The sequence below is a fragment of the Desmodus rotundus genome, chromosome 5 (genome assembly GCF_022682495.2).
Source record: "Desmodus rotundus isolate HL8 chromosome 5, HLdesRot8A.1, whole genome shotgun sequence".
Classification (NCBI taxonomy): domain Eukaryota; kingdom Metazoa; phylum Chordata; class Mammalia; order Chiroptera; family Phyllostomidae; genus Desmodus; species Desmodus rotundus.
The window spans coordinates 71,824,502-71,838,629 of record NC_071391.1 but is presented as its reverse complement, the minus strand read 5'-3'; the positions used below and the strand labels follow the sequence as shown (position 1 = coordinate 71,838,629).

The window sequence follows — 14,128 nt, the reverse complement described above, 5'->3', positions numbered from 1 at the left end:
TTTAACAGATACCATAAAATAATTTTTTTCAAACAAAAAATGATTCATTCATTTATTTCAACAAACACATTGTGTTTAATTCTGTACCTTTCCTTTCCAGGAGCTGGGTTCTTCCAGCAGAAAAGAGTTCTTGAGCAGACACTTGAGGCTTGGAGTTTGTCAGGGAGAAAAGTGGGAAGGAAAGACATCCAGGGAGGGGAACTCCAAACCCTCCCAGGGCAATGAAAGGCTCTGGGGCCCCATTGGGCATGGTGGGTTTGGAGACATAAAGGAATTTCCACAGAGGAGGATAAAGTTCATAAGCTGTGTGGGAGGCAGAAGGCCAGTCAAGGGCTAATTACTAAGGGCCTTTTATGTCACAAAGAAGGTTGAGCAAGGTGGCTCATGATCAGATTCATGTGGGACAGAGTAGAGCTACCATGCAGAGGAGAGGGAAAAGAGGAGTCCTGAGAGCAGTGAAGACATGAGGGCCAACTCCAAGCTCAGGATAATGACTGTCTCAACTATGGCGCATACAGTGAAGAGGCCCCTGATGATGATGTAACCCATCAGTGAGATGGAAATAGGAGGAACAAGTTTGGGGGTTGAGATGTTAATCCAGATACCATCAGCCCTAATATCGTACTTGGATAACCACAAGGCAAGGGTTACTCCTCCCAGTCTTGGGTGGTGGAATAGCTGGAGTCAGATTGAGCCTAGGCATACTTGAAGGAGTCACAGGGCATGACACATTGCAGGGTCCTCCTTCCATTTCTAAGAAACAAACATGTATGCCCATTTGTGTTTTTCCTTGTTTAAGAAATTGTACAACTTATGTATGACAATATGCTTGTTGCAAAAATTTAAGTGGTTTACTTTACCTTTGCTAGGTTTATCAGAATAGATCAGAAGCTCTTAAAGTTCTGAACTCAGGACCTCTTTATACCCATAAAAATTATTGCTGACCCTAAAAAGCTATAGTTTATGTGATTATATCTACTGATATTTACCACATTAAAAATTAAAAAGAAATTTTAATGAGAAAATTAGAAACTATACATTTATTTAAAAAGAATAAATGTTAACATAAAACCCATCATATGTTAATGTAAATAACATTGTTTAAATAAAAATATATTTTCAAAAATATATTTAGTAAGATCAGTGCAATAGTTATACAGCCAACGATTCAATGATAGTTTTAATATTCTCATATCTGCTTCTGCCTTTAATCTGTTGTGATATCATACAATGTACCTCCAGAAAATTTCAATATACATTTATAAGAGAATAGGAGTGATGAAAGCAAATAATAGTTTTGTATCATTAGGGAAAAGGTTTTGACCTCACAGATCACCTGAAAGTGTCTTGGTGATGCAGAGAATCAGTGAAGTAGGTGCACTGGGGAGCGCTATGGTCATAGTATAATTGCATTTCAGTGAGGTACTTGACAGTCTCAAGTGAGATGACCACATCGGCCACCCAGCCTCTCACTAAGTGCAGCTGTGCCTCAGAGCAGCTTTGTGCTGATGAAATCACACAGCTCCTGGGCCTCAGTTGGATTACCTGTGAAGTAAAGTGGTAAGACTAGAACATCTCCAAGGACCCTTTCCCCTCTAAAATTCCATGAGCTTATAAGCCTGCATGTAGTAAATGTTCAGTGAATACTTTTAATGAATATATGAACAAATGAACGAACAGAGAATGCATGACGTTGTTGAAAGGACTTTGGCATTGAGTGGAACATTGGACTAGAATTCACTGGTCACAAATGTACACACCTTTGTGTACATGGAACAGACAGATTTGAGACAGTGAGGAGTGGTGAGGTCTATGATAAAATGGAGGGCTCATATCTACTTAAAGGAAATAAAATTGAGATTTTGTATTAGACACTATTTTAGACTAAAAACATAGGCAGGTGAGTTAGGGCTTCTGAACAAGGTGATCACTTGGGTTCTTTGTAACTTGTAGCAGAACTTTACTGGACCTCTTCCTGGAAGACAAGGCACCCATGTTCTCCTCCTCCTCCCCTCAACCTAAACCTATTCGTGGGAAAGGACCTAATAAACTCATTCATTGAAGACAACCTCAACTAGTGAGACAAATAATATGAGATATTTGCATTTTTATAGGGTTAGTCCTAATCCCAAATCAGGAAGCTCTGAGTGTGACATTCAGGCATCAGCAATCAGGCCAGAACAGGGAGCCTTGGCATGCTCCATAATCCACACCACATGTGCCAACATGCCCAAACCTGGGAGTTGAAGCACTGCCTACAAAGACCTTCTCTGCAGAATCACCAGGTGCTTTGATCGTCACAAGCATTTCTCCTGGGAATCTATGTCCCAGGCAGGTCTCAGCTAAGGCAGGCCCCACTTGGAGCCAGGGCCCTCCTTCCTGAATTCATTTCCTACAGCCACCCACACCCAGAAATTTGTTACAGTTAAGGGAGAGTTTTTGATGCCATATAACAGGGCTTCCTGAAGAGCTTCACTCCTCAGGTGGGATTTTTAATAAAAATCCCTGAGCAGCCTAGTACCTTCTCAAAGAAGAGGTTGGGGTGGGGGTAGGTAACCCCCTTCCGAGTGCCCTGCCCTGCCTCAGCATTCCATAAGTCCAGGTCACTGGGGGTGTACTAATGGTTTCCAGTAAATGGCTCAGCCCTACTGAGCCATTACTGGAAGAACCACAGAAGGGTGAGAGAAGGGAAAGAGGCTCTTCCATCTCCCAAGAAGTGAGGTATCTAGAGTCTGAATTGACTGTCAACCAACCAATCCTATATAGCATCCTGATTTGCCAACTGACTTCACACAGACATCACTCTGAAACCCTGTGGCCTCAGAAAAGAGAACTAACTCTCAGTCTCTGATCATGGTAGTGGAGGGTAATGGAGCTTTCTCCACCAGTAAAAAATCAATGCTATCACAGTCAAGATCATTACAAAACAAGACTCAAGAAGAACCCACTCAGGGCTATCTTGATCTGTGTGGAAGGAGGGGAAGATGGAGGAGTTTGAGGAGAGAGTGAAAGGGAGCCCATTTCCTATGCTCTTGTTTTCACTGCAGCTGTGATTGAAGGCGGGCTCTCTTGGGTCTCTGGCACCAGGGCTTGCCTCAGGCATGTGGGAAGTGAGGCATCATGAAGCCCTTCCCCAACAGAGGAACAAGTGAAGATCTGAAAGTGGAAGTCCCCACTAGACAGGGATGGAGCCCATTAACTTTCCTCACAGAACTCAACTGAAGTGACTCGTCAGCTAACTTTGTTTTGTTTGTTTGTTTGTCTGTTTTTTCTTTGAAGATGGCAGTAGGTGGGGCTTCTAGGGATGGGACTTCACTATGGTCTATTCCTCTCTATAAAATATCAGCATGCTTCAGCACAAGCTACTGGGCCACCTCCCCAAACACCTCAGACATCTCCTGGTGTCATCCTGAGGTTCTCCCCGTTAGCATCAGATTTAACTTGAACTTGACCAAACTCATCATGACATTTAGTTAATATCATTAGTTAATATTTTAGAACTTGTTTATTGTTTACAATCTATTTTCCTCACAAGAATATAAACACTCTGAGGACTGGGACCATGCGTGTCTTATTACTAGCTGACTAGAACAGTTAACAAAATAGATGCTCAGCAAATATTTTCAAATGCTTGAATGAATGATTTCATCACTGGACTTTTGCTTGGTGAAGTGTTTGCCCATATGCATTCTACATTCTGTTCCTTTTAAGTGCTTAGGTCATGTTTATGCTCAAAGAAATTTCTTGTATATTGCCAATGTTCCCTTCCTTGAAAGGTATACTGACCTGGCCTTGGCATTCAGTTTAATCCAGTTCCAGTAATATCTATTGAGTGTGGCAGTCTGGAGTGTAGGCTTCCTAATCAGACAGACCTGGGTTTGAATTCTGGCTCTGCTATTTTCTAGCTGTGTGTCCTTAGGCAAGTTATTAACCTTTCCAAACTTTGTTTCCTATCTACAAAACAAGGAAAAATTATTTACCTCATAGAGCATTATGGTTGTAATGAGTAAGAGAGAGTGTATGTAAGGCAGTTAGTATACTGGCTGATGTATTGTAAATGCTATACTTATTAGAATTGTTTTTTCCTCAATGCCTGCTTCTAATTACTGGTCCTGTGCCAACCACTGAGGAGACAGAGATGCCTTTTAAATTTCCCAATCTAGACAAGAAGTATCCCAAGCACCAGACCTGCGTATGAGGGTGAGGGAGGACTGGCTTTCAGACCTCGGAGCTTGGTGCTAAGGTAGGCATAAGAGAAGGAATGGAAGGGAGAGGGAAGGCCCAAACCCCATCCCAGGAAAGTCAATGGTCCAAAATGATTGGTTCTGGTGAGACTCCTGGAAAGGCAAGAACCCAGAGACTGTGGCAGGGGTGGCAAGCAGAAGTAGAGCAGTCCCTGAGCTGCAGGTCCTTTTAATAAAGCCCTGGGACCTCAGGTGAAGCAGGAGGGAGGTGTTGAGGGCTGGTCAGCTGGACACTGTTCTCAAGAACTTTAGAGTCTAGTATGGGAGGCTGACATATAAGCAAACAATAATACAAAAAGAGGTAAACATGCATGCCAAGTCCAGAGGAAGCACAAGGGAGGAAAGGTGTGGTGGGTGTGGCAGGAACCAAAGAAGGCTTCAGAGAGGAAGAGCCCAGAAGGATTTGGAAGGATGAGAAGGAATTTAGTGCAGGTGAGAGATGGAGTGGGTGGAGGGTTGGGATGTGAAATGGAGGAATGAGGCAGGATAATGGCATGTTGTGTGTTTTCAAAGTTCTGTAATGATTAGGGCTTTACCTGGGCTGTTGGGGATGCATGGGCTGGGCTAAGGGGGCATGTTGGGGTCCCCTCCAATGGCCCCTAATAATCTGTTTCTCTGGGGTATAAACAAGAAGTAATTGGCCCGAGACATTTCCAAATTCCAAGAACTCCTAAAGCCCTACTTCTTTGGAGTCCATGCCCAGGTTTGCCTTGGGAATCCTTCCTCTATGGTGGCTGCTGAAGTGATAAACTCATGCAAAATGTGCCAACTCAGATTGAAGAGTAGTTTTGAGTTAAAGAGAAATGTGCTATGGAATTACTCTACAAGTGTCCTGACATAAAAATAAATCAATAAATCAAAGATGTCAAGAGCCTGGCTATGAAACAGGATGCTCAGCATATATTTTATGAGCTAAGATGGGCATTAACTCTACACTCATGCTACAACATAGCTATAGAGTATCCAACTAGTCTTTGGGTGATGAATACTCAATACAATATACGGATGATGTATTATAGAATTGGACCCTTGACACCTACATAATTTATTAACCAAAAAAACCCCAATAAAGTAATTAAAGATTTTTTTTTAAACTCTCTTACTTGAGATTGGTGGAATTCATGGTGGATGGGATTCTGGGGAAGAAAGCCAAAGAATGGTGGTGGAAACGCAGGTCTGTCATCACATGGGCTGAGGCATAGTCTCTCCCAGAGCATGCAAATGGGGAAGGACTTTAACATTTATTGCATACCTATTATGTGCTGGGGGCTGTGATAGGCAGACAGACATCACCTTTTTAAAATCTTTTTTTTAAAATAGATTTTATTATTTTAGAGCAGTTTTGGCTTGCCAGCAATGTTGAACAGAAAGTTCAAAGTTTTCCCATGTACCTCTTGCCCCCACATATGCTTGGCCTCTCCATTAGTAAAATCTCTGACCAGAGTGGTACTGTTGTTATATTTGATGAACCTACATTGATCTGGGATCGTTGTCACCCAGAGTCCGTAGTTTACATTAGGATTCACTGTTGGTGTTGCACATTTTATGGGTTTGGACAAATGTATAATGACATGTACCTACTATTGTAGTATCATACTGAGTAGCTTCACTGACTTAAACCCACTCTCACAACCAATGATCTTTCTCCTATCTTCATGGTTTTATCTTTTTCATCATGTCATTTAGTTGGAATCATACAGTATGTAGATTTTCAAATTGGTTTCTTTTACTTGGTAGCATGCATTTAAGGCTCCCATATGTCTTTTCATTGCTTAATAGTTCATTTCCTTTTAGTGCAAAATAATATTCCATTGTATGATTGTACCACAGTTTGTTTACTCATTAACCTACTGAAGGACGTCTTGGTTGCTTGCAAGTTCTGGTAATTATGAATAAAGCTGCTTGCTGTAATCATCTGGGTGCAGGATTTTATGTAGGTTTTAGTTAAAGAGAAAAACATAGGTTTTCAAGTTCTTTGGATAAATACCAAAGAGTGTGATTCATGTAGCATATGGTAAGAGTGTACTTAGTTTTTCAATTTGTTTTATTGAGGTATAACTAAAAATTAAATTGTAAAAATATTTCATGTGTGCTGAATGTTTAGTTTTGTAAGAAACCACCAAACTGTCTTCCACAGTGGCTGTACCACTTTGCATTCCCACCATCAATAAGAGTTCCTGTTGCTCCACATGCTCATCAACATTTAGTGTTGTCAGATTTTGACCATTCTAATAAATGTGTAGTGGTATCACATTGTTGTGTTAATTACATGTCCATGATGACTTATGATGTGGAGCATTTCTTCATATGTTTATTTTCATCTGTCTATCTTCTTTGATGAGATGTCTATTGAGGTCTTTTGTTCCTTTTGTAAAAAATATTTTAATTAGTTTATTGTATTTTTCCATTACCATTTAGTCCCCTTATACTGCCTCCTCACTGCAATCACTACATTGTTGTCCATGTCCATGAGTCCTTTTCCTTTTTTCTCAATACCTCCACCCTCTAATCACCCCCCTTAGCTGTCACCCTGGTTTCTTTTTATTATTATTATTGTTATTCAATTACAGTTGTATGCCTTTTCTCCCCATCCCTCCACCCCACCCCAGCTGAACCCACCTCCCTCCCCCACTTCTACCCTCCCCATTGGTTTTGTCCATGTGTCCTTTATAGTAGTTCCTATAATCCCCTCTTCCCACTGTCCACCCCCCCCCCAGCTATTGTTAGATTGTTCTTAACTTCAATGTCTCTGGTTATATTTTGTTTGCTTTTTTCTTTTGTTGATTATGTTCCAGTTAAAGGTGAGATCATATGGTATTTGTCCCTCACTGCCTGGCTTATTTCACTTAACATAATGCTCTCCAGTTTCATCCATGCTGTTGCAAAGGGTATAAGCTCCTTCTTTCTCTCTGCTGCATAGAATTCCATTGTGTAAATATACCATAGTTTTTGGATCCACTCGTTTGCTGATGGGCACTTAGGTTGCTTCCAGTACCTGGCTATTGTAAATTGTGCTGCTATGAACATTGGGGTGCACAGGTTCTTTTGGATTGGTGTTTCAGTGTTCTTAGGGTATAATCCCAGCAGTGGAATTGCTAGGTCAAAGGGCAGTTCCATTTTTAGTTTTCTGAGGAAATTCCATATTGTTTTCCACAGTGGCCTCACCAGTCTGCATTCCCACCAACAGTGTACTAGGGTTCCCTTTTCTCCGCATCCTCTCCAACATTTGTTTGTGGATTTGTTTATGTTGGCCACTCTGACTGGTGTGAGATGGTACCTCATTGTGGTTTTAATTTGCATCTCTCTGATGGCTAGTGATGCTGAGCATCGTTTCATATGTCTCTGGGCCCTCTGTATGTCTTCCTTGGAGAAGTGTGTGTTCAAGTCCTTTGCCCATTTTTTAATTGGGTTGTTTGTCTTCCTGGAGTGGAGTCGTGTGAGTTCTATATATATTTTGGAGATCAGGCCCTTGTCTGAGGTATCATTGGCGAATATGTTCTCCCATACTGTTGGTTCTCTTTGTAATTTAGTGCTGTTTTCTTTAGCCATGCAGAAGCTTTTTATTTTGATGAGGTCCCATTTGTTTATTCTTTCCTTTATGTCCCTTGCTTTAGGGGATGTGTCTGTGAGGATGTTGCTGCGTGGAATGTCTGAGATTTTCCTGCCAATGTTTTCCTCAAGGACTTTTATGGTGTTACAACTTATATTTAAGTCTTTTATCCATCTTGAGTTTATTTTCGTGTATGGCATAAGTTGGTGATCGAGTTTCATTTTTTTGCACGTAGCTGTCCAGATCTCCCAACACCATCTGTTGAAGAGGCTGTTTTTGCTCCATTTTATGCTTCTGCCTCCTTTGTCAAATATTAATTGACCATATAGATTTGAGTTTATTTCTGGGCTCTCTGTTCTGTTCCATTGGTCTATGTGTCACCCTGGTTTCAATCTATGAGTCTGTCTCTATTTTCCTTGTTAGTTCAGTTTGTTCATTAGATTCCACATATAAATAAAATCATACAGTATTTTTCTTTCTCTGACTGGCTTATTTCACTTAGCATAATGTTCTCCAGGTCCATCCATACTGTTGCAAAGGGTAAAATTTTCTTATTTTATACAGTCAAGTACAATTCCATTGTGTAAATGTCCCATAGTTTTATCCACTCCTCTACTGATGGACACTTAGGCTAGTCTGCTTCCATATCTTGATGATTGTAAATAATGCTGCAATGAACATAGGGGTGCTTATGTTCTTTCAAATTAGTGTTTTGCCTTCCTTTGGATATATTCACAGAAGTGGGATCACTGGGTCAAAAGGAAGATCCTTTATTAATTTTTGGAGGTATCTCTGTACTGCTTTCCACAGTGGCTACACCAGTCTGCAGTCCCACCAACAGTGCAAAAGGGTTCCCCTTTCTCCACATCCTCGTCAGCACTTGTTTTTTTTAATTGTTCATGATAACCATTCTGACAGGTGTGAAGTGATATCTCACTGTGGTTTTAATTTTCATTTCTCTGATGATTAGTGACATTGAGCATCTTTTTATGTCTATTGGTCATCTGTATGCCCTCTTTGGAGAATTGTCTATTCAGGTCCTCTGTCCACTTTTTAATTGGGTTGTTTGCTTTTTTAGTGATGAGTTTTGTAAATCAGGTTGTTTGTTTCATTATTGTTGACTTTTAGGTAACAGTCCTTAACCAGATGTGTATTTTTCAAATATTTTCTCCCAGTCTGTGACTTTCCTTCTCATTATCTTCACAGTGTCTTTCACTGAACAAAAAAAAATTTTGAAGTCCAACTTATCAATTATTTCTTTGATGTACTGTTTCTTTGGTATTATTTCTAAAAAGATATCATCAAACCCAAGGTCATCTATGGTAGATTTGCTCCTATGTCATTCTTTAAATCTACTTAACAACCCTTCCATCCTTGTTTTACAGGTCCAGGCTTAGAGAGGTCAAGTAATTTTTTCATGCCACCAAGTCAGTAGGTGATGTGGCTGAATTTCAAACACAGGTCTGTCAGGCCTTGAATCGCAGCCAAGAGACTATCTCCATTCCACATCTACAGCCTCAAGAGCCAATCTGCTACAGATTGGCTCTCTTCCAGGGTTGGATGAGGTCTCTTCAAATACTGAGATTCTAAGTCACAAAGTAGAGCACACAAAAGAATGAGCACTCCCTTCACCTTTTTGACCCAAAGACCCGCTACTGAATTTTGTCTTCATGTGCCTGAAGTATCATTTTCACACCTCCTCAGAAAGGCAGTTCACTGTTGGGAGTGATAACCTCTAGACTTTTGGCTGAACTAGGTGATTGAGCTCCTAATTCTTACTGGTAGGATTTGAATTTGGTGAAGATGGTTCATAAGCAAGTGAAAAATTAGTGAGGTTTTACAATGTTGTTATGAACTTTATGATGAGAGTTGATTGTTTCACATATCCTTATAAAACAAGTTGGAGATGACGGAGGATGATTGCATCATGCCCCCTGTGCTACCCACAGATATGAAGCCTTCTTTGGTGCTTATGCCCCCTGTGCTACCCACAGATATGAAGCCTTCTTTGGTGCTTGAGATACTTCCTGTTGCTCTCCTCAGGGTAGCCCAGTGTTAAGATTTTATTTTGTTCCTATAATAGATGTAGAGGAAAAAAGAGGAAGAAGGCAGGGAAACTCATTAGCCCAACTAGTTGTATTACCATTCCTGGTAATGATGAATGATTAATGTCAGAGCAGAGCACCAAAACCTACAGAAAAAGGCCTGTTTGGCTTGGGAACTAAATAAATAAGCCAGTTACACATTTTTTGGATGGCTGGCAAAGGTTTTGTCATCATAGCAACTCCCCCATCCAGCTTGCTCTGCTTATACAAGTTGTCAGATTCTGTCCCAGCCCCAAGCTACCTAAGGAGGAGGAGCTGGGCTGTGTCCACTGCTCACCTATAACTAACTCCAAGTGAGGGGGAGGGACAGGCAGGGTTGCCTCCTGCACAGGCTGTTTGCCTGAGTTATATTCACAAATGCCTTGGAAGCAGCAGGTTGACTGCATCCTTCTCATCACATTCTTGGGTGTGTCTGGGCTGGCTGGTGCAGTTACCAGAACATACCACATTGGGATTGTGGAAGAATACTGGGACTATGTACCCCAAGGAAAGAACATTATTACTGGGAAAAGTTTCACAGAAGACAAGTGAGTGAACATGGGGTCTCCATAGACTCCGAGGTTTGGCTTTCTTTTCACTAGACATGGGGAAGACTGTATTCCTCGGGTGGTTATAATGGGGGCAAGTTGATCTAAATCAACGGGGTGGGGAGGGGGGTGTTGTACTTGCTTGGAAAACCCTAGCCTGGGTGAGTGTGCAGTTTGGAAGAGATATTCTTAACTCCACCTATTTATTGGGCCTTCTATTCACAGCCATATGTGGGAAGAGCCATGAACACAACCAGGTGTTTGAATAATGGTTCATTCTATAAATGGACAGTTTTCACTAGACACCACTAGTAACTTCAAGGGGGTTCTAGATTCAGTTTATTTTTTAAAAGAATGGTAATCCTTGGGATGAAAATTTGAGAATTTTCAAGGATTCTTTACTGTTAAAGCACAGAGTGTTTTCTTAGTTTTTGTTTTTGGAATGAAATATCATCATTGGAAATATCAATAAGTATGCTATAGGTAGTTATGTCTTCATTTTGCTTTGCAATGTTTAAAAAAGGGACAATTACAATAGGTTCAGCTGCTGTTTTAAGAGCTTCCTTGAATCTATTACAAATGGCTTTTTTACTGGTGAGAGGCTTATTCCAGCTCCAACTCATTCAATCTGAACGCAATATCCTATCTATCCCCAGAGCCCATGGCATAACTGGGTGATATGGTTATAGAATGTTCTATATCCCTAATTTTTTATTTTTACAGCAAATAACCCTTGCTTTCCATCCCCCTTGAGGAGTCCAGTGTCTCTTATATCTCTTATTTGTTCCCTGGAGCTCCAGCTGAAGTCGCCACCTTTGGCTCCAATAGTTCTCATGCATATGTTCAACTTTGTGCTTCTTAGACCATCTTTTGAGATATTCTGGTAACCACTGTTGGATAATCAGATGCTTGCTCCATTCCCAATAGACAGAGCCCACTGCATTCAACACCCAAGTTCCACTTTCTAAAGATGAGGTTAGTTGACAAGATTCAGGACAGCACAGGGTCTGCCAACAAGTCTTCCAGAGTCAGGTCCCCCTGCCCTGGGGAAAGACCAAAGACCCAGTTGGCTTGGACACACAACTTCCAGGTTAGGCCACAAAGGTGATATAGTCATAGTTTGGTTTTTGTTTTTTTAATTAAAGAAGGACGATGCTTGTGCCAACCCAGCTGCCAAAAAAAAAAGACTTTTCCTTAAGTTTTTACCAGGAAATTTAATGTCCAGAGGCTACTTCCAAAGAAAGTTCTTGACTTCTTTGAATCCCACATGCGCTGACCATTGGTGGTCTTTGCTGTGAAAAAAGGATATAATATCAAAATGCTATCCTAACTGCTAGTGTCCTCCCCTAAAAATAGAGCCCTGCCATCCTCAAAAAATGATTAATAGAAAACAGTCATGAGAAGCTATTGGATAAGACTATCCAAGACATGTGTATTGAGTGTAGTATGTCCCTTAAGCTCAAAGTGATATTGGACTACCTTTCTACATGCTTTAGCAAAAAAAGAATTCTGTCTTTTTCCTAAAATGTCCCTATCAGTTTCTTTTGTTTTTTATTCTTACACAGGAATTCCATTAGAGATTTTTAATTCATTGTTGCTTGTACATATTATTATTCCCATTTTACAAGCCAGGAACTGAAGTTCCACTAAATACTTGCCATATATCCATGAAACCTGTTTCTTGGCAAAGGTGATCCTTTCCTGCTGAATTAAACTCAGCTTTCAGGAAACCAGAGATTCCAGTAATAAGAAGTTTCTAGAAAAACCCAATCTTACCAAAGGCAAGTTTAGTCAACTTGCCACTCTTCTCAGAGAGACATTGAAAATGATCACTGATGTCAGCTACCAAACTGGTTACCTATTCATTTAGAAACCCACAATACTCAGTACTTGAAAAATTCAAATACTGGAATATTATTTCCACAAAGCTGAGTGTAGGTAGAAGTTATGGGCTCACTTTCCAGCTGTAAGACAGTGCTTTGAAGTAAGTACCAAAAAATGTATGAAAGTAGTAATGGTGAAAAAGAAAAGGGAAAAGAGGATGACTAAAACAGAATTTGATGGCAGATTAGAGTGCGATGGCTTAACAAGTGTGGTTCCATGCATGAGGACTCCTGCCTTTTAGGGAGAGCTAGCACATCAGACATCAGACTTGGATGCCTAAGTCCCCAGACATTTCCTTGTGGTGTGTAAAGGGACAGTATCAATGCAGGGTGACTCCCGACTCTTGAAAGGGGAGCCTGGTTGGTGTATGTTGGTTTGTATCAACAATTATGTCAGGAAGTGTTGCTGGTGTGGCCAGTGGCCCAGGGCAAGGCCCTAAGAAGGCACAGAGTGGTTGTCTGCCGATCCTTATTTGAAGACCACAGGACACAGGACTCAGGTGCTAACATTCAGAAGTATCACAGTTATCACATTATGGGACATGTATGGAGTTCAGTATGTGTGCTCTACAAGGTGCCCTTTTCCTAGGAGCAAGGAGTCCCCTTGGATTTTGCAACCATGCTTGTCACTCAGCCTCCCACAAGATGAATAGGTAGCATTTCTGAGGACAGTCTGCTATCTCGGATGTTCAGAATCATACAAATGACTGATATTTAGATGTCCAAGAGAGCCAGGTTCCCAGTATGCCACCACAAGAAGAAAGAGCCTGAAATAGGAATCAGGAGACCTGACTTCTACTCCTTGCTCTGACTTCAATTTGCTGTGTAACCTTGAGCATGTTACATAGTCTCTCCAAACATCAATTTCTTTAATTTGTAAAACAAGGGAGTTGAAATAGAATCCCCAAAGTCACTTGGCAAAAATTAGGGGAATAGGAAGGTGAGTGTCAGTTTCAGTGATGTAAAAAGACTTGCAAACCAAATTAGGCAGCAAAAGAGCCTAATAACTCCTAATTTGCAAGGATTATATAGGAATTGAATTGAAATCATTTTACTGAGACACTACAGCAGTCTGTTGGTGCTATTTAACTTTCTAATTTGGTACCTTTGCTCAATCGTAGGGCTCAAAAATATAATTAAGATTATATGCCTGATATTTTCTAGGAACTATAAGGTATAGGAGTTATATTCTATTTAGAAATATTTTTCCTGATGAACATATTCCCCCTCCTTTCCTGTTGTGCTTATTGGGGACACAGGGCTGCTTTGATTTGCCTGGAGATGGTGTCAGCATTTGACCCATTCATGCCAGTCCTGCTACAGCTTGTAAAGCACTTAATTAAGGTGTGATTGTGCTTCTGTGGTAAGGCCTTGTCTTTAATGGAACCAGAGTGGGGTCACCTTGTTTAAAGCCACAATTCTCACCAAAGCCCTCATTATGCAACCAACACGTGCAGGCTTTTTCTTCCCAGTGAAACAACAGAGGTTTTTGTGGGCAACTAACTCACAGGCAAAACCACATTTGGACATGAGTGCGGCTGACAACTATTCAAACCCCAAGTCTGTAGGGTCAGATAAGGGAGCTGACCCAGCCACATCAATATGCCAGCCCAGCTGATGGCAAAGGGTTTTGAGCATCCCTAGGAGCAGGCTTTAGGATGGGTGCGAAGGAGAGACCCATATGTCTCTCTGAAAGAGCCAACTGAGGGGAAGCAGGTGGGAAAAGGGAGAGACTTTTGTAAGCTTTGTAAAGGGAAGGATTTCATCTTATTAGAGCTCAGTATTAGACAGATAGTGACTTTCAAATCTCAACTTTTAT

At 40.9% G+C, this 14,128-nt stretch overlaps 1 protein-coding gene across 1 annotated transcript in view; it reads left to right on the top strand.

Annotated features, from left to right (window-relative positions):
• Positions 1-10,256: 10,256 nt before the first annotated feature.
• Positions 10,257-14,128, top strand: part of HEPHL1 (hephaestin like 1) — a 65,258-nt gene continuing 61,386 nt past the window's right edge. Inside the window, exon 1 of the mRNA XM_024574639.3 lies at positions 10,257-10,426. Within this exon, the coding sequence (XP_024430407.2) occupies positions 10,257-10,426 (170 nt within the window). The remainder of the gene's footprint in view (positions 10,427-14,128) is intronic.